Source organism: Balaenoptera musculus, chromosome 3 (assembly GCF_009873245.2).
Source record: "Balaenoptera musculus isolate JJ_BM4_2016_0621 chromosome 3, mBalMus1.pri.v3, whole genome shotgun sequence".
NCBI lineage: Eukaryota > Metazoa > Chordata > Mammalia > Artiodactyla > Balaenopteridae > Balaenoptera > Balaenoptera musculus.
In genome coordinates, this window is record NC_045787.1 from 129,346,424 (window position 1) to 129,369,682 (window position 23,259).

Here is a 23,259-nt window from a genome sequence, read left to right on the forward strand (position 1 = left end):
TATCTACCTGAAGACCTGTTCTGCCAGTTTTTCCCAGAGCACCAAGTGCCTCATTCCTGATCTCCACCCTGAACTGCTTTCAGGGTGTGTTGAAGGTCAGTGGCTGCAGTGGCTAGTGACTTCATATTTGTAGAGGCAGATGGCAAGTGCCAATTTTTAGTTGGCACCTCATATAAGTGGAATCATATGTGTCCTTCCATGTCTGGCTTATTTCACTCAGCATAATATTTTTGATGTCCCTCCTTGTTGTAGCATATTTCAGAATGTTATTCTTTTTCTGGCTGAATAATAACTATTCCATTGTATGTATGTGCCACATTTTGTTTAATCCTTTTATCTGTTGAGGGACACTTGAGTTATTTCTACCTTTTGACTGTTATGAACAATGCTGCTGTGAATGTTGGCATAACAAATATCTGTTTGAGTGCCTGCTTTCAATTCTTTTGGTTACATACGTAGGAGTGGAATTGCTAGGTCATATGATACTTCTACATTTAAACTTTAGAGAAACCACCAAACTTTTCCACAGAGGCTACACCATTTTACATTTCCACTAGCAATGCATGAGGGCTCCAGTTTCTTTGCCAACACTTGTTATTTTCCGTTTTTTAAATTATGGCTCTCCTGGTAGGTGTAAAGTGGTATCTCCTTGTGGTTTTGGCTTGCATTGCCCTAATAACTAATGATGTTGAGCTGTAAGAGTCCTTTATGCATTCTGAATATAAGTCCTTTATCAAATGCCTGTTTTGCAAATATATTCTCCCAGCCCATGGCTTGCCCTTTGAAGAACAAAGGCTTTTAATGGCAATGAATTCCAACCTACCCATATTTTACACTTTTTGTGTCCTATTTGAGAAACCTTTGCCTAAACTTAGGTCACTAAAATTTGCTCACATATTTTCTTCTACAAATATTATAGTTTGGCTCTTATGTTTAGGGCTGTTAACCATTTTGAGTTAATTTTTGTGTATGCCGTGAGGTGTAAGGGTTGAGGTTTATTTTTTGGCATGTGATACCTAATTTTTTGACACCATTTGTTGATAAGATCATCCTTCCCCCATTGCATTTCCTTAGCACTTTTGCTCATAATCAGCTGATTATATACCTGGACTCTCCACCCCATTCCCATTGATCACATGTCTTCCCTTGCTCTAGTACCACACTCTCTTGGTCACCGTAGCCCTTGAGCAGGCCTTGCAATTAGGACGTATTAAGTTCTCCAACTTTGTTCCTCTTTTTCTAAATTGTTTTGGCATATTCTTCTAGATCCCTTGCATGTTAGTTTTACAAAGATTGCATTGAGTCTCTAGATCAGTTTTGAGAAGATTGACATCTTAACAATATCAGGTCTTCTGATCCATAAACATGATGTATGTCTCTGTTTATTTAGATCCTTGATTGCTCTCAGCAGTGTTTTGTAGTTTTCAGTGACTAGGTCTTGCATAGTTTCGTTAAATTTATCCCTTCAGTATTTAGTATTTTTGATGCCATTGTAAATGATATTTTTATTTCCATTTCCAACATTTTGTTGCTGATATTTAGGAATACAATTGATTTTCATGTGACAACTTTGTATCCTGTGACATTGCTGAACTCACTAGTTCTACTAGTGCTTTTGTAGATTCCTTAGGATTTTTTAATGTAGATAATCATGTCATGGATAGACATTGTTTGACCTCCATTCTGCAGTCAAAAAATGGAGACCTAGAAAGACAAAGGACCTGTCTGCTGTCTCACTGTTCATAAATGCAGAGACACGAGTTTGAAACCTGGATCTTCTGGATCCTCCTTCAGGGTCCTCTCCACCACACCCAAGTTGCTTCTCAGGATTTCAGGCCTCAAGAAAAGAAGCTTGTATCAGCTGAGATTAGATTTGAATGGCTTAAACACAAAAGAAGTTTATTTTTCTCTCACTTAAAAGTCTGGAGGTTTGCATCCCAGGGCTGGTATGACAGTTCTGCTTCATAAAATCCTCGGGAACCTAGGCTTCTTCCCACAAGTAGTTTCACCATCCCTAGGCCATGGAGCTCCATCTCATGATCCAATATGGTGGCATTTGCATTCTAGACAGCAAGATAGAAGGAGTAAAGAAGGAAAAGGTGCCCACCAGTGATGTCTTCAGGTAGGTTCCATGGACTGCCACACGACACCTGCACCCACATCTCTTTGGATAGAACCCAGTTGGGCCACACCTAGCTGCAAGGATGTCTGGGAAATATCATCTTTATTCTGAGAAGTCATATTCCCAGCTGAAATTTCTGTTACTGTGGAAGAAAGAGAGAACAGCTGCTGGGGGATAAACAGCAATTTCTGCCACAACCTAAAGGGTAGGAATCCAGAAAGGAAACAACTTGAAAATTGTTGACGAAAAATTAATCAGTCGATCTAAGAAAGAATTGGAAAATTTTTTTCGAGCCAAATTTGAGGATTATAACCAGGAAGAACATCTCAGAAAGCTCTGAGAACTGTTCTACCAGTTAGAAATCAACGCACAGTTATATAAGTTTTCTGAGACAGGGGGCTGTGTATCAAATGATGTATTATTGACAGTTTACATAATCCAGATCTAAGCGTCATCCTGGGGGGTAGTGTGACCCCCTTACAAAATCAGGAAGGAATGTTATCTTTTAAGGAGCTGTCTTGTTGATGGTAGGAGAATTTTGCTCTTTATGGTTGAGCAGGTATTCCTGCAGATGGGGGAGGTTTGGTCGATGCACAATGAAGATACACAATGCACAACGCAGATACACAATACACAGTGCGGGGAGAGGGGAGGCCAAAGGGCAGAGAAGACTTTTTATGTTTAAATTTTTCTTGTCTTGCTATAAAATATGAATTGTATTTCACAAAATGAAAGGAGGAAAAAGGTGGCAGAGTTCAAAGTCGGTTGCATCTTTTACAGATCGTTTTAGGATCAGGTGAGCCAGCTCTCTTTAGTTTTTATAGCTCGTTAAGTTGACCTGAAGCCATTTAGTCAGAGGATAAAGTTAATCCTCAGAATCCCTTATGGTTTTACATGCTTGTGACTATATTAGACATGTCTAATCATGGATGACCTTCTTTCATCTAGAAAAGATAAAACAAAAGATGTCTCCTCATTCATTTGGTCAACAAAAATTGCTATCTCCTACCCTCATGGACCTCACAGTTTGAGGAGAGATAGGCAGTAATGAAATAAGCACCTGAATGAATGTGAAATCACAAAGGAGCCATAAGGATGCTACAGGGGCACACTCAGGGACTGTGATCTAGTCAGGGAGGTCAGGGAAGGTTTGCCTGAGGGTTTGGATTCATTTCTGCCGGAGAGGCTACTTTCATAGCAGAGTGGTGCATTCTGAGAAAACCATCCTTGTGCCATTGTGGTTACACCTTATGAATCCTGCCTGGGGCACTGTACGAGTAAGAGATCGTTATTTAAGAACAAGGATGCCAGAGTGAGAGTAGGATGGGGGTAGGGGAGGTGGGAGGTGGGGGAACTGCTCAGGGGCTTTGAGAGAGTCCTTTGTGGCTTACACCCCAGGAGAAATGGAGAAGAGGAAAGGAGTTCAGAGGTTCCGAGATGGCAGGTCGAGGAGGCCAGGATCATAGTCCAGTCAGAGACTTTCCTTGGGGGCCAGGAAGGAGCCCAGAGAATTTTGGGAGCCCAGAAGGAGTTTTCTAATAGCTGGAGTCACCTGTATGTAGGAAGAGAGCTTCCTATTCTCTAAGCACCCAAGCCAGGCTCAGGGACCATCCATGTGCCGTAACAAAGAAAGGGTTACTGGGTCCAGTGGACCATCAGAGGAGGTAGCATCTAACCTCCCACTCAGCATCTAGATTCTGTGACTGAGACCTGGAACAGGGGAAGGTCCTAGCAGTTGTGGATGAGGGGAGGCCAGTACCAGAGGAGGGGCCAGCCATCCATCACTTTCTGCTTCTCCTCTTCCTCCTGCTTGGGGAAACTTTGCGAGCAGCGAGCAGCAAGAGAGCCTGAAGAAATCAACCAGCAGACTGCAACCTACCAGGTGTACTTGGGAATTCACTCTTCCAGCTTAAGGCAGGCGCGGTAGATGGATCCCGTCCTCTGGCCAACACTGGTTAACTGGTAAGGGCCGCTTGGAGCACAGTGTTGAGAAGGATTCTCGGAGTCTGGGACCCATAAGGAAAAGTATTACAATAGGTTGGTGATGCCTGCCTTTATCCTAGTGTGATTGTGAGGAAGAAATGGGATGATATATGTAAAAAATGCTTTGTGAATTGCAAAGTGCTATCCAAGTAATAACTAATAATGGTAGCTATGATTTTAAGTGCTTCCTAAATACCAAACACTGCTAAGAGCTTTACTTCTCACAATAACTTTTACGTTAGATACTGTTAATATCCTGCCTTTTACAATCGAGGAACCACGGCTTGGAAGAACAGTGTAATTTGCCCAAGGTCGCACAGCTAGTGAGTGTAGAACCATGACACAAGCCTAGGTGTTTCTGACTCCAAAGCAAGTGCTTTTATAGACTTTGTTTTGCTGTCTTCAGAATGTAGGGGATTATAACTGTCATTATTACTATTAATAGAGCAACTCTTCTATTACTTGGGGGCTCAGCCCTAATTCCCCAGCTAACGGGGTGTGTTTGCAGCCGTGTTTTGGTCCCTGGAAAGGTTGGAACTTGCCTTCTGTTCAGCTTACCAATTCTGCCCACCGTTCTCCTGACCCGTCCGCATCCGCTCTGCAGAGCAATGTAATGACCCTCTGTTATGCTCCGTTCGCCAAGCCTCTGAGAAGAACGCTTCTTAGCAGGCTGCCTGTGGTTGTTCAAGACTCCTCGTGAACAAGGCACAGAAGGATGATTCACTTCCGCAAGTCGTGCTTTCCTGAGAGCCGACTGTGCTCCCCAAACCTTTCCAGGCACGGAGATGTGGGGAGCAGCGGGCCGACGTGTGGTAGGAACTCTTAGCTGTGATGATTACACGCATGGGGTGGTTGGCAGCTTGCAGAGCACTTTCATATCGATTTTCTCTCCAGGCCTCAGTTTTGTCATCTACAAAGTGATGTAAGGACAATAATGATATAGTAAAGTCTCATCTCTCGAAAGGGTTAGGTTATAATAAACTTACCACTTAAGGTGAAAATAACGTAAAATCAGAATCACCCTTGACAATCATCCATGGAATATAAAGACAAACCACCTCTCAAAAGCCCAACTGAGGGCTCCCCTGGTGGCGCAGTGGTTAAGAATCCGCCTGCCAATGCAGGGGACACGGGTTTGAGCCCTGGTCCCGGGGGATCCCACATGCCGCGGAGCAACGAAGCCCGTGCGCTACAACTACTGAGCCTGCGCTCTAGAGCCTGCGAGCCACAACTACTGAGCCTACGTGCCACGGCTACTGAAGCCCGCGTGCCTAGAGCCCGTGCTCTGCAACAGGAGAGGCCACCGCGATGAGAAGCCTGCGCACCGCAACGAAGAGTAGCCCGCGCTCGCCGCAGCTAGAGAAAGCCCGCGGGAAGCAACAAAGACCCAATGCAGCCAAAATTAGATAATAAATAAATAAATAAATTTATTAAAAAAAAAAAAGCCCAACTGAGGCAGTTTTTCCTCCAGCATTAAAACTGATGACTATTTCTCTGGTTGAAGTCATCACGGTGCCTTCTGAGGTAATGAAAATACTTATCTTCCAAGAGTAGGCTCACTCGGCACCAAAGTGCTCACAGTACCAGAGGCCAGAGGGAACTAGGCCCCTGGGGACATCATCCAGGATACAGGCTCGCTGAGCGTGGGGACAGGAGGATCACCAGCCTCCCTAGTTAGGATTTCTTTCTCTTTCTTTTGGACCATGTGTCACTGAATTCCTGAAGCTTTAACTATATATATGATACAGTGCTATTAGGTCTGATTTCCTGACTTGCTGTCTATGAACAGGATTAAAGCTTGAAAATAACATGTAATGAAGCAAACACCAGGCTGGGTGAGGGGAGATCTGGGCTCAGGCCCCAGGTCAGCCCCACCTGCATCCATGGCATCTTGGGCCTATGGACCTTCAAGATGAACTTATCACCCAAGTGTCCGAGTCCTGAGGCTGCATTTCTTGACTGCAGACTTGCAGGACCCTTGTGACCCTATTTAAAAAAAAAAAAAATGCTTATGTCCATCCCAGCTTCTACCTTCCTGCCTAAACTGGCGTCATCTCTGCCTATACCACTGTGATGATAGCCTCCTCCCTGTGTTCCGCCCTTCCTCTTGGCCTCCTAATCCTTTCTCCAGTGGCTATAAGAGAGCTTTCCAAATGCAATCTGATCTTGCCGCCTCCTTCTATAAAATACTTCATTTCCAAACGCTTCTGGGGAAAGACAAAATTCTCATCCCTGCCCACCTCTCATCCCCACCAGGCTTCCCCTCCTTCTCTGTGCAACACACACCCCGATCTTCTTTTAGTCCCTCCGGTTTCATATTTGCCCAGCCAAATATGGGCCTTTGCACATCTTCACTTCACCCTCTGTCTGAAATGCTCTGTTCTCCTCTCCCTGCTGAGTTTATTCTAATCATACTCCATCCGTTTCCTCAGGGAAGGCTTTCCTGACTTTTCTGTCTGGATAAGACCCCCCCGATCTGATCTGATCTGAAAGAAAGGGACTCTCTTTGCACCATGTATCCTTCTTTTCTGCACAGGCCACTGTAACTATTTAAATTTACTTGTGATTCTGGATTAAAGTCTATATTCCCTTCTGCCACACACACACTACTATAAGCTCTGTGAGAGCAGGGCCCTTATCTGTCTTGCTCACCAGTGTATTCTTTATACCTAGCACAGAGCCTGGCATGTGCTTGTGTTCATTAAGCATGTAAGTGGATGGACCGATGGATGGATGAGACACCCAAATGAACATTGTCAGATGATCAGTGTTGTTGTTGTTTTGTTTGTTTTTCTGGTGATAAACCCTTTGGAAACTTCCTCTGAAGAAAATGGTACAAGTTGGAATCATTCTTTTAGAATGAAAGAGAAAAGTTACTGAAGGCTCCATTTGCCCTTTAGATAGTAGGTATTACAAACATCTTGGCTCTTTTTCTCTCTGCTGTTTAAAAAGTCTTTTAATGAGCTTTCACACCGTATGTAGCAAATGACCTTTTCTAGAGCCATCTGTACAAAACAAAAGGGTGAATTGGACGAGTGGGTTGCTTCTGCCCTTGAAAGCGAAGCATCAGCCTTTTTAAACAAGGGTTCCTATTTGTGAATGACTTTACCCTCTTAGGGAATGGGGCCCCGCCCAGACTTCAGATTCCGACATCCTGGTGTTGAGACCACAGAGTTATCGGAGCGAGGAAAATTGACAGGCCTGATTCCTGGGTGGAACTGCAGGACTTGCCTGACGTGGCCACGGCCGATGTCGTCAGTCTTGTGGTTGCTGGGTTATAGTGTCTCTGTCCATTCATAAACAGTGCCCTTTAGGGGCAATTGTCTTCTCATACTGCTTGGTCCTGGTTGTAGTGGAAGGTAGGTTTTCTCAGAACAGCGGCCTACCAGGTGAGGGCTGGGCTTAGGTCAGCTCATTTCAGTCTGACTTCTGGAATGCCGGAGAGCGGTCCTCAGCCTACAATGAGGGTACATTCCTTCTGAATGAAAACAAAATTGTGTTTCTCTCTGCATCTATCCCAGGAAGAGGGGGACTCTGAGATTAATTACAGGTGGATAGGTAGTAACATTTTGTTCTTAGACCTCTACTCCAGCCTGTTCCTTGCTCAAAGACCTTTTGTGGCTCCCACCTGCCAAACAGCTCAAATGTAAGGCCCTCAGGTTCTGGTCCAGACTTCCTGGCCTCCTTGTTCCTGACTCTCTGTTGCATCCCACTCACCCCAGCCAAATCAGTCTCCTTGCCACTAAGGAAACAGGTCCCTTACTTTCTAACCTCCATCTCTTTGCACATGCTTCCCCTCCAGCTGGGCTCCATCCCCCCAGCCAAAATCCTACCCATCCTTTCAGGCAGCTGTCAAAGACCTTGCTTCTGCAGGAATTTTTCCCTGATGGTCTTAAGTAGAATTTAACCTTTGGCTCTTGTAAATAGCTTTAGAATTCATCTGTACAACTTTCAAGGCACTCACATTACATACAGTGTTGTGTGTTTTTTCCTTTCTTATATCCATGCTGTTTGTTGAGGCCAAGAATTATCTTATTTTTCTTTATTTCCTCCACAGCTCTTTGGACATAGTAGGTCCTTAATTCCTCTGTGGAGTCATCCTCTTTTATGAGGTGAATGAAGAAATAAAACAATTCAGCTTATGTCCTCGTAACTCATGAAGAAAGTACATTTATCAGTTGTTCAAACTCCCTTGCTTAAAGTAACTTTATGCTTTTGGCTAAATTAAGTCCTCCCTGGCCCTCTTTGAAGGATAACCTTGAAGACAACCTTGAAGAGAATGCTTTGCTGTGTTATCTGTGTGTGTGTGTGTGTGTGTGTGTGTGTATGAAGGTTATTAGAATAATCTACTTAGCAGATAAACAAATGTTTGGAATTACATGGAGTCATTTAAGCCTCAAAGCAAAATCATTCCAGCGCCTTTGTAGGGTTATTTGAGAGGAGGGTTGGGGGCAGGGAAGCTATCCTAAAGTTTGCAGCAGAATCTAATCCGTTATAGTCCTCAGACCCTGGATGAAGCAGATGCCCTGCTCAGTTTTCCTTTCCGCATTGCCGTTTTTGAACATACAGCCCTTTTTCCATTGTTTTGAAGACGCTAGCCAGCTCAGCCAGAGACACAAGTGTCCTCTCTGAGCGGTAGCTGCCAAGTCGGCAGCGCTGGGATTAGACTATGTGCTTTAACAGACCTTTCTCCTTGGGCAGAATACAGCTGGCTCACTTCACCACCTTTCTTCCTTCCCTCCAAAGGATGCCAGGCACGCTAAATAGTGATTAAACAAAAGATTAAAATTCCATTTGTGTGTGTGTGTGTGTGTGTGTGTGTCTGAACACTAATCGATTCTTTCAGTGGAATGTTAAGTAAAAGCATGCAGATACCAGAAGCAGTTATTTAGAGCGGCCAGTCAGAATCCATTTCCAATTTACTGTTTAATGTGATTTCCACAATCATTCTGCCAGCCTCCTCCCCACACTCTCCCTCGCCTCCCTTGCCCTGTGCTCCTTCCCAACCTCTCTGCTTCCCGTAGCAAAAGGACATCTGGGAACAGAGGGCAAGGAAAGTAGCAGAAGATGGTTGCTGAAGGAAAATAATCACGGCTTTTATAGACAAATCTGTGAGTCTGCACAATTAAAGAAACTTAAAATTACCTCTGGATTGAAACCCAGACATGCTTTTTTGCATAACATTAAGTGATTGCCATTGCATAAGAATCGCTGTCTTTTGAGAAGCATTGTTCATGTTTTTCTTGTTGCAAAAGGTCTGTGGCATTTGTTTCTGTTGTAGAATGCCACTATTAACTAAGGACTTTCTTCTTTCCTCAAGAACAGCGAATTTCCACATGGGCACATAACCTGCTGTTAATGAGGAAACTCTCTAAGTCCTGTTATCAGCAATAGCCAGTTGAATTGGCTCAGGTGTTCACTAGGTTCCTTCTGCAGGGCGCCCAGTTTTATTATTAGATTCCCATCTCTGTCCTTTTCCCCCAAATATGACCATCACATACACCAGATCGTAATCCTTCTCCAAAAATAACGTATTAATAGTTGCACTCCTTTACCGAAGGGGCCCAACTTTGTGCCAGACACTGAGCTTGATGCGTTGTATAGATGAGTTCAGTTCATCCCCTCAGGTGCAGGTTAACCTGCAGGTTATTCTGATAGTTTTCCCTATTTATCAGTCAAGGAAACTGGGGTCCACCTGCCCAGGGAGTAAAAGCTAAGTTTTTCCGTCTCTGGAATCAGAATGCTCTGAATCATCCAACTAGACTTCCTGCCCCATTAATGAGCAATCATTCATTCAGTCATTCACCTGGTATTTACTGAGGGCCTAAGGTATTGACCTAGGAACACACAGTGACAGCTCAAAACAGATGTGCCCCTGCCTTCAAGGAGCTCACAGTCTAACCCAGGGAGAGAACAGCCAGATCTGGTTTGGTCTTTGGGGCTGACAAACTATGGGATTTTGGGCAAGTCTGTTCTACTCTGTTAGCCGCAGATTTCGTATCTGCAAGTGAGGCAGCTGGATTTTGACAAGTGGTTTTCCACCTTTATTGTGAATCACATGGGGAATGTGTTTAAAGACATCTTCCTGGCATCCTACGCCCAGATATGTTGATTTAATAGGTTCAGGGTGTGGTCCAGGCATTTGTATCTATAATGAGAGCTCAGATCTCCCAAGAACCATCCTTTGAGAGAGACTGATCTGACTGTAAAGCCATTAGCATCTACAAAGGATCTGTGTTGTCATGCCTGTATCCCCAGTGCCTACCACAGTGCCTGGCACAGAGTAGATCTCGGTAAATATTTGGCAATAGTTGGAATGATCTATCTGTGGGGTTTCCATGGGTGGATGTCAGAGACTCCTGATCAAAATTTTCATAAAGGTTTCTGGATAGGATTCTAAGGGCCCTTTGGGCTCTGAATGCTCAGTGGTTTTAGGAGCGAAACCAACTCCTTCTCTGACCAAAAGCTCAAACCTATTATTGGAAATCTTTTAAACTTGTATAGTAACATTTGAGTCCTGTATCAAGGTGATTTGATGAGATGTCAATTTACAGTAGATTCTTAAAATCCTAAAGGAGTTGGTACCCACATTCTACGTGTAAACTCTGAAAGTGCTCCCGATAACACAGTTTGTGATTTTTCTCGGTTGATCTGAAAGTACCTTTTGGGCAGGTAGTGCTGTCTCTATTTTCCAGGTAGGAAAATCGAGGTGCCTGTGACTCTTGTAGCTTGTCCAAGGCCACACTACAAGGGCTCTCTCCACTAAAACCCAGCGTGGGAGTCAAAGAACATAGCTCTTATTCTCTGGCCTGCTTATGTGGCCTTGGTTGGGTAGCTTGGCCTCTTTGGACATCAGTTTCCCCACCTGTAAGATGGGAGACAGGTGGACTTATTGTTTCTGAGCAGCTGCATAGCTTGGTTATTTGAGCACCCCCCTAGTAACGTGTTTAGACATGCAGAAGTCCCTATGGCAGCAAGCTCCAAAGTCCTCTTAGTTTAGGGAGGAAATAAGAACTAATGAGACCACCTAAAACAGGCCACCTCTGCAGATCATTCCAGAGAGACATGCATCATTAAAGCAAAGGCAATGAGGTGGTAGAAGCTGTTAAGTGTGAAACTCCCAGAATTTTGGAATCTTAATTCTCTACCCTGTTGGTTCAGCAATTCACTGTTCATTCAAGGGAGTTTACCTCTATGCGGTCACAACTGTGAGATTCAACCCTGTGCCCTGTTCCCAGCAGTGTGAGAAGACTTTCACAAACATATGGCGGAAACAGTGTCCTTTCTGGACTCTTAGACTCTTGAAATGTCCTTGTAAAGGTTGCCTCACCCTTGCTGCTCAAAGTGTTTTTCGGGGATCAGCAGCATCAGCCATCCCCTGGGAGCTTTTTATTTATTTATTTTTTATAAATTTATTTATTTATTTTTATTTTTGGCTGTGTTGGGTCTTCGTTGCTGCGCGCGGGTTTTCTCTAGTTGCGGTGAGCAGGAGCTACTCTTCGTTGCAGTGTGCGGGCGTCTCATTGTGGTGGCTTCTCTTGTTGCGGAGCGTGGGCTTTAGGCACGCAGGCTTCAGTAGTTGTGGCTTGCAGGCTCTAGAGCTCAGGCTCAGTAGTTGTGGCGCACGGGCTTAGTTGCTCCGCGGCATGTGGAATCTTCCCGGGCCAGGGCTCAAACCTATGTCCCTTACATTGGCAGGCAGATTCTTAACCACTGTGCCACCAGGGAAGCCCCCCTGGGAGCTTTTTAGAAATGCAGAGTCTCAGGCCCAGCCCCAGACCTCCTATATCAGAATCCATGTTTAACAAGATCCCCACGTGATCGTACTGCACAGGAAAGTTCGAGAAGCGCTAGCCCTAACCCCGCACTTGAGTCCCCCTCCTTCACATCCTGATGAACAGGAGAGCATCCTATTCCTGGCCTCCTCTATCTTCCTCCAAGTGCCCCTGTTTCATCCTAATACCAGTCCAACTTTTAGAATTTCTTCTCTATCTTAAACTAATCCCTCAGTCATTCAGTAACTTCTGCCCTTGGCACTCACGCTAGCCTCAGGGCCTCAGAGAACAAGACAGATCCTCCTGTGTCCCCCACGGCTTCCCATCTCCTAGTCCTCATACAACAACACAGTTTCTAATCTTCCTCATACATACCTGTATGTGGCAGCCTGTTGCAAACTCACTGGGGCCAGGAAAGTAAGACAAGTGAGAGATGAGAGCCAGGTGAAATGCACTAAAGAATGGCGGGGGACTGTGGCAAAGTGGAGAGCCATGTGCTGGCCCAGCTCGGTCAGAGCATTGACGTGTCTTTTGAGTTTTCAGAAGAAGCCAATGAATCTTGATAAAACAATAAGAAATCCCTCCATTTTTTTCACGCTGGCAGTTAAAAAAAAAAAAGATCCTCAGAAGCCACCAGGTTGTGTTTGCCAGTGATCATATCTAAGGTTTTTGTGACCTTTGATGATGAATATCTGCTCAGCTTGGATACAATAGCCCAGGTGTAGCCTGACCAGCACAGGGAGGCAGGATTATGGCCTCCTTCATTCTAGACCAGTAGTTCTCAAACGGGAGTGTGCATCAGAATCTCTTGGAGGACTTATTAAAACCCAGATTGCCAGGCCCCACCCCCAGAGTTGCTGCTGCTACTTCCTGGGCAGGGCTCTGGAATCCGCATTTCTAACAAGTTCCCAACCAGTGTGGATGCTCCTGGTTCACGTTTTGAGAACCACTTTAGATTCGTTCCTCCCATTAAGGCAGCCGTGGTTTGCAGAACCTCTTTAGGTCCACCAGTGACCTAATGTCGTCAGTGGAAGTTCCCAGTCTTTGGGTAGCAGAAGAGGGAGAAGGAATTGGGAGGGAGGGCTGGAGGAAAGATTGCTAACCAGCCCTTGACCGACCAATCCTGACATCTAGAGGTAGAATATTTACTTTGGGCAGATCCCTGACCCATTCCAAGATTCAGTTTCCCTGTCTGTGAAATAGGGCAGTGGCCCCAGCTCAGTTTCCAAGTATATGTGTTCGCTTGTTCGGAGATTTGATTGTCAGTTTGTTTTTAGCAGAGGACCTTTTAAAAATGAAATCCCACATGGAACCCCGGTATAAAAAACAGACAGATGCATTGCGGGTCTGATTGAAGGAGGGGAGTCAAGCTCTTACTCTCAGCCTTCACCTTCCCAAGGTAGCACCGAAGGGTCTCCTGTAGAAATGTAGCTCACCATAGTTGAAACCTGCTGAAGGAACTTCCAGCTCAGCTCCTGTGATTTCTAAGCCCCCGAGAACTGTTTGCAGGCACGTGGCCTTTGTTTTTGCAGTTTTCTTTCCCTCTCTGACCACAACGTCTGGCAGGCCCACTTTCAGAGTTTTCTTCTTGCAACTCAGAGAGGTCTGTAGGAGAGGGAATGCCAAGGATTGTTATTATCTTTAGAGCCATTGTGGAAAATCTGCTAACGCGAGAATCAGCCGGAGCCTTAATAAACAGGAGTGAGGATGGTTTTATTCCAGTGGCTTCTTGTGAGTGCTAATGTTCCAGCACACCACGCATTCAGGGACTAGTTAATTATATAGGAAATAGGACTAGTGGATTCTGCATGCCACAGTGGCAAGAACAGGTGTGCGGGGTTTTTAATGGGCAAGGTGAGGTGGAAAGCTGTTCTCATGTAGGTGAACACAGGTACTTAAACAGCCGTGTGGAGCAGTGTTACTTTGGGAAGACTCTTACTGAGCCCTGGGGCCAAGTCTTTAGACTGGACTCTTGGCATGGGAAAGCATCTGGCACCTTCTGATGACCCCAGACACTGGAATGCAGCCTCCTTTAATTAGGGAAACTGCTTCCTAATGGGCCCACCAGCATGGGCTCACCTTCCGGAACACAAAATAAATGCCTTCCTCTCCCAGCCCCTGGGACTACTCTCCTGTGGCTGCTATATATTCCTGTTTTCATTCAGCCATCTAAGTGCTTGTTCAGACCTTCCACACACATTTGACAGCTGTTTCCCCTCTTTGGGACTGGGCCTTCTTTGGGACTGCAGAGATGACCAAGACCCCACTTCTCTTCCTGTGCTCTGTGCTCCTTGGGCCCAGCCCAGCCCTGCCGTGCTCCACCTGCACCTGGAAGTCTATGCCCAGGCCATGTGCTCTGCCTGCCTCTCATTTCGCTTATCTGAAGCCCAGCCCAGAGGCCCCCATGTCCATGAAACCTTCCCCAGTTCTCCCAGGCAGAAGTGAAGTCCTCTAGCACTTTCTCCAGACCTCTCACCCAAGATTCCCTGCCTCTGCCCTGTCTAGTACGGAGCCACTAGCCACCTATGGCTCCTGAGCACTTGGAATGAGGCTGAACTGAGATGAACACAAGTGTGAAATACACACTGGATTTTGAAGACTTAGTACAAAAAAAAAAAAAAGAATGTAGAATACCTCAACACTTTTTTCCACTGTGTGTTGAAATGATAATACTTTAGATGGAGTATATGGAGCTAAATGAAATATATTATCGAAACTCACTTCACCTTTTTTTTTTTAATTTGGTTGTGCTGGGTCTTGGTTGCGGCACGTGGGATCTTTAGTTTCTTCATGCGGGATCTAGTTCCCTGACCAGGGATCAAACCCGGGCCCCCTGCATTGGGAGCACGGAGTCTTAACCACTGGACCACCAGGGAAGTCCCTCACTTCACCTGTTTTTAAAAAATTTCTTAAATGTGAATACTAGAAAATGTAAAGTTACATATGCAGCTCACCTAGGTGGTTCACGTTATATTTCTGTTGGACAGCATCACACCTACCTCTTTCTCTCTTCCATGAAAGGAATGTCTGTCCATCTGTTTTCTCTGCCGCGGGTTTGTAAGTTCCAGGAGGGTGGACACTGTGTGTCATCTTTCTGAACTGCACACCTGGCTGGCACGGAGCAGGACTAACAAAGCTATACTGAGGAAATTAATACATGAACCAATGATGACAGGCATTCAGTCAATACTGAAAGCTCCTTTAGGCAGTGTAATTTATGGGTCTCTGTTATTAAACTTATTTCCCCTTTTCTTCTATTTCACAGTTTTTGTCTTTTTTTAAGGGCTCACACAATCAGCAGAAGAAGACCTTTTTCTTGGGAGATGGGCAGAAGCTGAAGGACTGGCACGACAAAGAAGCCATCAAGAGGGATGCTCAGCGTGTAGGTACGAGAGCAGAGCATCCACGGACGGTCCCCGGGAGAGTGTTTGCACACGCGCGTGTGTGTGTGTGTGTGCGAATGTGTGTGTTTAACGGGGTTATCTGGACCTCCTGTTGACTCCCTGTCCGTTTGCCGTCATCCTTCCCCTGGTTCCTGGGATCCCCCGCTTCACCTGTTAGCTGACCCCTTTCTCCACTCACGTCACCAGATCCACTGCCTTCGGGACTTTGCCCTGCTACCTCTATGGTGATAGAAAATGTCTCCCTCCTCGAAGATATTTTACCACTAAAATGAGGAGCAGTAATCATAAGAGCCAACACTTATTGAACACATATGGTGAACAGGGCCCAAGGTCCACGCTTTTGTTGGTGAAACTCCTAACCAACCTTTGTAGCGCATTTGATGAGAAGGGACCTGGAGCTCAGAGAGGTGGGGTAATTTGCCTATAGTCACACAGTGAGAAAGAGGCAGGCTTGGGCCTTGAACTCAGGTCTAGAGGGCTGAGTTGATCCCTACCCAGCACCATAGCCACAAGGTTGAATGAATCTAGTGGGCTTCAGCTGAAGTTTTCTTTGCCTAATTAGCCTTTGGAACTGTTGCTGTTACACTGCAGAGTTGGGAAGGGGTGGGGTGGTGCAGAAATTATGTGGCGAGTCATCTCGAGAGAGAGCCTGGGCTAGGAGCCAGGAGAGCAGCTCAGATACCACCTACCAGCCACGTGACCATCAGATAAATTCCATACTCCTGGAGCCTCGGTTTCCCCCTCTGTCAGCGGGGCTCATGCTTCCTACTTTGATAACCTCAGGGTGTTGTTGTGAAGGCGACAAGTAAAGTATAATTTACAATACTGGAAAGCACCGCAGAAATATAAGGGATTGTATTTTATTCATTTTTATCTCAGTTAGAGGTACCCACCACTATTGATTTTTTTTTTTTTTAAAGTTATACTGTGACAAAACCAGATGACAATAAGGCTCTGAATAGAGCTGATGTAACCACTGATGGTCAGGGAAATCGAAGACAGGACATGCATTTTTCTATATGTCAGTGATTTAAAATGAAGGGGGGGGGGAGGGTGCTGCCTAAATTAAGAAAGGAAACATTTGAAAAGAGCTAATTTTCCAGGCAGTTATACCGGAATTATTAGAACATTGGGCTAACTAGCCAGAAAAGAGTAAGCAGTGGCGACATTGTTGAGAGTAATAATAACCAGCGTGTGTTGAGCACTCACTGTGTGCCAGGCATCTTGCCCTGCATTCCCTCCTTAATCATCACATTGAAGCTTCTCATCCCAGGGAATACAAAGGGCAAAACTCAAGACGCAGAAAGGCTGAAGGTGCTCCTGAGGTGACACAGCTGGGAGCAGCAGGGCTGGGCTTCAGACTCCACTCTGCCCAGCTCCAGGGCCTGAACTCTGAATCGCTCCCCTGCACTGCCTTCCCGAAGCTTCCCTCCCCGCCCGAACAGATGCTTCTGCTCTTCTTTTTCTGCCTGTTGCATTTGTGTCCCTTGCGGGATCTGTGCTGGGCACTGGCCAGCAGTGTCTTATCACAGAGCAATGCAAGTTACAGGTGGCGGAGTCCTCTCTCTCGTTGGGCTGGATTGGAGTAGACACCACCCCTGGGCTCCCCTCTTTGCTTGCACCTTGTCATCAAGCTGATGTTGTCAACATTTACTTTGCAAAGTAAACGGGGTGTTGCTCCATCCACGGGCTCCAGAAGGTGAGGTGATGTTGAATCACCTGACTTTTATTACCCTTTCTTCCACACCCTGGCCAATGGCAGATGCTTGGGCTATTATTGCAGGGGTTGGGGGACATCCCCACGTACCATCTGCACCCTGGGAACCCAGAGAGTAATTTCCTGGAGCATCAGGGACTCTTTCCCCAGATGGATTGTAAAGAGAGAGGAAAACTGGTGCTGGATCCACCCAAATCCATTGCTCAAAACAACACTTTTCAGGCAATCCAGGCCTAGGCTAGGCAAATCTTAATTTGTTTGCTGGCTTAAAAAAAAATCAAAACATCGTTTATCATTTGTGGCAATTTTGATTTATGTATAAAGCTTGCCTTGCCTGGAGAGTAAATCATAGTATTTCCTCACATGGTTTATAGGGTTTATAGTTTACAGAAAGCTTTCATGTATGCAACCTCTCATTTGACTTTCTCAGCGTGGTGTGGTACCAGACAGGAACAAGGTACATGTAGTTCAGAGAGGTAGTACTGGCCCAAGGTTGATCAGCTCATAGGCAAGTGACCTGGCCTCCCGTCCAGGTGATCAGACTTAAAGGTCAGGGATGACTGGGGCTCCTGGCAGAGTGGGGGGAAGCATGGGCTTTGGAGCCCAGAGACCTGGTATTATAGCCTTTCTGAGTCCTGGTTTATCTGTCTGTAGAATGAGGGCTCGTATGCCTACCCTGATAACTTTGCTGGGGAGATTACATGAGAACAGGTCTGAAGTGCATGATACGCCCATGGCTGAGTCTCATTCCCCTCCCCTCTTTAGCCCTGCAAAATCTGGAGGAATACTGTATATCAAGCGTAAAGTTCTATCTTGGTGATTTAACCATATTTTTCATCTTCCCTTCCCCACTCCATTTAATTGGCAACACTGACTTTGCTCTTTGCTCCTAGGAAACGGAGAACAAGGGAGGCCCTTCCCCATGACCGATGCTGAGAGAGTGGATCAGGCATACCGAGAAAATGGATTTAACATTTACGTCAGTGATAAAATCTCCCTGAATCGCTCTCTCCCTGATATTCGGCACCCAAAGTGAGTGTAACATCTCTCATCTTCTGGGATCTAAGGATTTTGCCCTGGGCTCTTGTTGAGAATTAATTAAAGAAAAAGGTACATAAAGCACTGCTGGAGGAGATTTCCTCCTGTTACCCAGGGCCTTCGTGCACAGGCTCGTGTGATCAGATTCTCCTAGAATTTAGAACTGGTGTGGCCGAGGGACAATATTGTCTCTCCAAAAGAGCTGGTCTCCTTCCTCTTTTCAACCAGCGGAAACCATGACCTCTGTATTTCCTTTTTTGACTCTGGCCCACAGGGAAGTCCAGACCTCAATTTGCAAGACAGTTGCAGCAGCCGTTTCAGCCCTCCCTTTCTCCACCTTCTGTGTGTGACATTTTTATTTTTTATTTTTTTAATCTTTAGTTTAGCTATCCTGTGCACCTATACATCTATATGTTGGTTATAAGCTATCTCAACTCACTTTGAGAGAGGACATATCATAATGATTATAAAGATAACGGTGGCAGCTAACATTCTTTGAACAGGTAGCGTGTGTCAGGCACTTCGCTTGCATTGTCTCAGGTCCCTGTGATGTAGGTCCTGTGATGATGCCCATTTTTACGGATGAGGAAACTGAGGCTTAAAGGGGTATTATAACTCATGTAGGGCCACACTAAGAAGCTGAGCCAGTTCTTGAGCTCCAGTTCAAGCAAAAACTATACTCTGGATCTTAAGCCATCCTGCCTCCCCTTTTTAATAGGAGTACTGTAGTGGTCATGGTGATTTTCTAGCAGAGGGGTACCTCTTAAAGTTGCTGTGCATTAGCATCACCTGGTGGGCCATTAGTTCAAACACAGGACCTTGAGCCTCACGCCCATAATCCCTGATTCAGTAGATCTGGGTCGGGGCCCAAGAACTTCATTACAAGTAAGCTTCCACGTGACGTTTGCGGGGTCCACACTTTGGGAACCACTGCAAGCAGAAGATTTCAAAATTGTCTCTTCTCGAAGGCAGTACTGAGTAGAAGTGGAGCATAAACTGTTTTGCTCAGGGACTAAGAAGTTAGAAGCTGGGAAAAGATAATAACAGCTAACACTTATTAGGTACTTACTGTGTGCCGAGCATTATTCTAAGCCAGCTGTTCTCAGAGTGTGGTTCCCAGGCCAGCAACAGCAGCATCACCTAAGAGCTTGTTAGACATGCTCATTGCTGGATCTCAGCCCAGGTCTACGGAATCAAAAGCTCTGCACAGGGGCCCAGCCGTCCGTGTTTTAACAAGCCCTCCAGGGGATTCCGATGCAAAGCTGAAGTTTTTATACATACATTCTTTTTTTATATTCTTTTCCATTATGGTTTATCACAGGATATTGAATAGAGTTCCCTGTGCTCTACAGTAGGACCTTGTTGTTTATCCATTCTAAATGTAATAGTTTGCATCTACCAGCCCCAGAACCAAGGGTACTTTTAGTGCATTAATTCAGCCAAACCTTCCAAAAACCCTATGAGATAGGTACCTTTTTTATCACCATTTTACAGATAAGGAATTGAGGCCAAAAGAAAAAAAGGTTAAATAGTTACCGTGAGATGATACAGCTGGTAAGAGGTGGCGCTAGAATTTACATGCAGGGAGTCTGACCTAGAATCCATAAGTCATAAGGTCTTTCCACCTCTAAGGCCTCAGTGGGTAGAATGTAATAATAGAGAATCTTGATAGCATGTGTGGCTACTTACAAAAATGCTTTCTGCCCGCTTACATCTTTCAGTTCCTGCAACAGTACTTTGAGGTTGGCGTTTTTATTATCCTCTCCACTTTGTAGATGAGGAAAGCACACAGCTAGGAATCCCCACCCGGAACGTGTGCTGCTTGCCCAGGACTGGGCCCAGTTTGCAAGGATTTCTTGCGGCGAGGGGAGGGAGCGAGGGCCTTGAAGGGCTTGCTCGGGGGTTTGCACTTCATTTCATGGTCTTCACTGTCAAGCCCGGGATTTTTTTCACCTAAGTCTGAGAATGTAGTTCAGCTATTACTGATGTTGTTGGATTCAGAACCGTGACCCGACTCTGAGGGTCAGAAACTCAATTTATATGTTTAGCCCCTCGCAGAGTTCAGAATTCTTCACTAATTTCATCTTTCTAAGTCTGGGAAAGAAGTTTCATCTGGGAGCATTATTCTCTCACCTCAGCTACTGCTCTGTGGTTCTGTAGGTTCTCAACTCTGGCTATACCTGGGGTGGTTTTAAAAAAATACAAAAGCTGGGGCCCTACCCCAGCCACTGGAGTCTGAATCTCTGGAGGGATAGCCTGGGTCTGAGGATCTTCTGAAATCTCAGAACGTGATTCTCGCATATAGCCAGGGTTGAGAACTGCTGGTGTGAAATAAGGAATATTTTTACAGTGAGAGAGAGATGCTTTCATCCATTCATTCATCTGTTCATCCAGTAAATGTATATTCATGGTCTTCTGTGTACCAAGCCCTGTGCTGAATACCAGGAACACAATGATAAATGAGTCATTATTGCTGCTTTGGGCAAGAGCGGGGGGTGGATGGCAGGAACAGGTCATTACACCACAGGTGAGAACCAGTGAGGGAGTGGGCACAGGGTGCTTTGGAACCCCAGGGGACACCCCCACCCGACACCAGCCTCTGCGGGAGGACATTGCACGTAGAGGACTAAGCAAGACGGTGCTTTGCCTTAACAGCTAAAGGGGCGAGTCTCCCAGCTGTTAGAGGGAGAGCCAGGGGCGGGGAACAAACCCTTTTGTCTCCCAGTGCAGTGCTCTCTCCCGACAGCCCAGAAGAAGAAAGGTCTTCATAATCAAGGTGTCCTAGGACCCACAGATAGGTCTGTGAATAGAATTCAGGAGGGTCTGTAAACTTGGATGAGAACAACATTGCATTTTTCTTTTCATGAACCTCTCACTGAAATCTGGTGTTCCCTTCAGTTATGAGTGTAGGCAACGAAGCACCTATGATATTTTCGCCAAAAGAAATCATTTACTTTCCCATCGCTTTACAGATATCTCGAAATGTCACAGATACTCATCACTGCTTTGGAATGAAGGTAGTTTTTAGAACTTCCACTAGATCTTGTCATTTAATGTGTTAATGAAGAAGCACATTTATGACTCTATTTCAAATTCTTTTATTATTTTGATAACAGTATTTCAGTCTAACTGGTTTCCTTTACAAGCGCATCTATTTTATTTTATTCATTGTACACACTGTTCTGAGAAGTGATGATAGGCTTCACCAACCTGGCAGAGAGGTTCAGGGTTTGGGTTTAAGGGGAGGAGTCCCAGTTCTGGGTGGATGTGAATTGAGCCTAACGCTCTCCTGTATTACCAGCCCACCCACCCAACCAGTATCCAAGTTATGGCAAAAGATGTCGCTAAATCCAACGCTCCTGACACCCACCCTTTTTTAGAATCCCGTTGTGGAAGCTGACTTTTTTTTTTTTTTTTAATGGTAGAGATGGATTTTATAAAATCATTAAGCTGCTTTACTTCACAATTTGAAGGAAGGGGCTACAGTGGAATTTTGCAGAGCTAAGAAAATTGTTTACATTGCTCTGATAAGCAATTTAATATGAACATCTATAAACATCCGTTTCATATTTGCCATAGTTTGTTGTTAATTTTTTCACATGAAAGTTTTGTTTTTTTTGCTTTAAGCCTTGAACATGTATTCATTACGACTCATTTAAGCACTAGAGCACTGCTAAAATTCCCTGATTTAAAATATCCAAGTTTCTGATTACATAACAAGACCTCAAATATTTGGCACCTATACAACTGGCACCTTTCAACAAATGGAATTCTAGGCAGAAGTTAAGAAGAGCTATTGAGAAAAGCCAAAGGCACTGAGTTCAAAGGAATTTCCTGGTTGGGCAGGTCTCTGTAAAAGCAAAGTGTTCTGGGATGGATTGGAAAGAAAAGCATGCAACTAAGCACACTCCATCCTGTAGGCTCACAGGGCAAATGAGCATTGAAGCTGAGCTGAAGAGGAGTAGAAGAGCAGTGAAGAGCAGCAGGAGAAAGGGCAGCAGGAGGAAGAAGAAATACCAACAGTAAAGGAGGGGAAGGAGGGTTAAGGCATGATTGGTGAACAGGAAAGGAAACATCAAGAAGGGAAGGAAGAAAGCAGAAGGACAATGGTGTGAAAAAGAGGAAATAAAAATATGAAAGATCCAAACCAAGGAGAAATGGAATCTTATCCAGAATATCCTATTATGTTATAATACCTGAAAGTTAAGAATTAACTCTCTTTAATCTTTATTAGTCCACATTGGCAAATAGCAGCACTTATCTTGATAAGATAAAAACTCAAATTGCTTACTCAATTGCAAGAAACTGTCTCACATGGATTATCCCATTGGGAAGCCATCTTTTCATAAATGAGTTGACAGATGTCTTGAAGAGCTTTTCTTTTTTTCCAGGGGAAGTGGGGTGGGAGAATCTTTCCTGCAGTTTGACAGCAGAAATGTGTGAAGAAGTTAGAGCAGTCAAGCCACTCAGTGCCTCCTGTTGCTTTTAGCTTAAACAACTTCTCTGGCAGGAGCTGAGGTTTATGTTTGCCTTCTACTCCTTCAAACTGAATTTTGGCAACAGCCTGTCAAGGACAGGACCAAGGAGCTGTTTGCTTGCGCCAGCTGCATTTGCTTCCTCCAGAAGCTGCACCAGGGAGCGTGCAGCCACGGAGAGTGGAGAATAGGTGGTCCGGCCCCACCTGCTGGGTTTGCATGTGGGAGGTGACCAGCTGGCTCTGAGCAGGCCTGCCCTCGGCCCCTCCTGCCAAGGGAGCAGGAACAAGGATGGCTGGTGGGCTGGCCCACTTTTCTTCTCCCCGGGGGCCCTGCTGGGCTGCGTGGCAGCCATACATGGAGGCCCCCTCCAGGGCACAGAGCTGGTAGCAGCGGAGTCCCAACTGCTGGAAGTTGCCCGGGTCTAAAAGTTCCTGGGCACACCCCTCCGTTGGATGATCAGCTTCTTCCGTGCAAAGATTATCCATGGTGGGGGTGAAAGCAGCCTACAATCCTGACCTGCTTTCTCCAGTCGACGAATATAGCTTCCAGTAATGAATGAACCTGAACGGCATCTTTGTCACAAGAAAAGGCCCGAGTCTACCAGATTCCTGGTTCCGTGCTCCTTCTTGATTTTTCCTTTCTGTTAAATTAACATGGTTACTTTATGGTATGTGCTCAACTTCCTCAAAAGAATTTATAAGCTCATATTATTATAATAGGCCTGGATTCTGTTGAGTGCCTT

General features: G+C 45.3%; 1 protein-coding gene across 1 annotated transcript in view; it reads left to right on the forward strand.

The window, feature by feature from the left end:
* The window catches only part of GALNT10 (polypeptide N-acetylgalactosaminyltransferase 10), a 225,075-nt gene that overhangs the window by 96,804 nt on the left and 105,012 nt on the right, over positions 1-23,259 (forward strand). Inside the window, 2 exon segments of the mRNA XM_036848411.1 lie at positions 15,164-15,266; positions 17,895-18,033. Of these exon segments, the coding sequence (XP_036704306.1) occupies positions 15,164-15,266; positions 17,895-18,033 (242 nt within the window).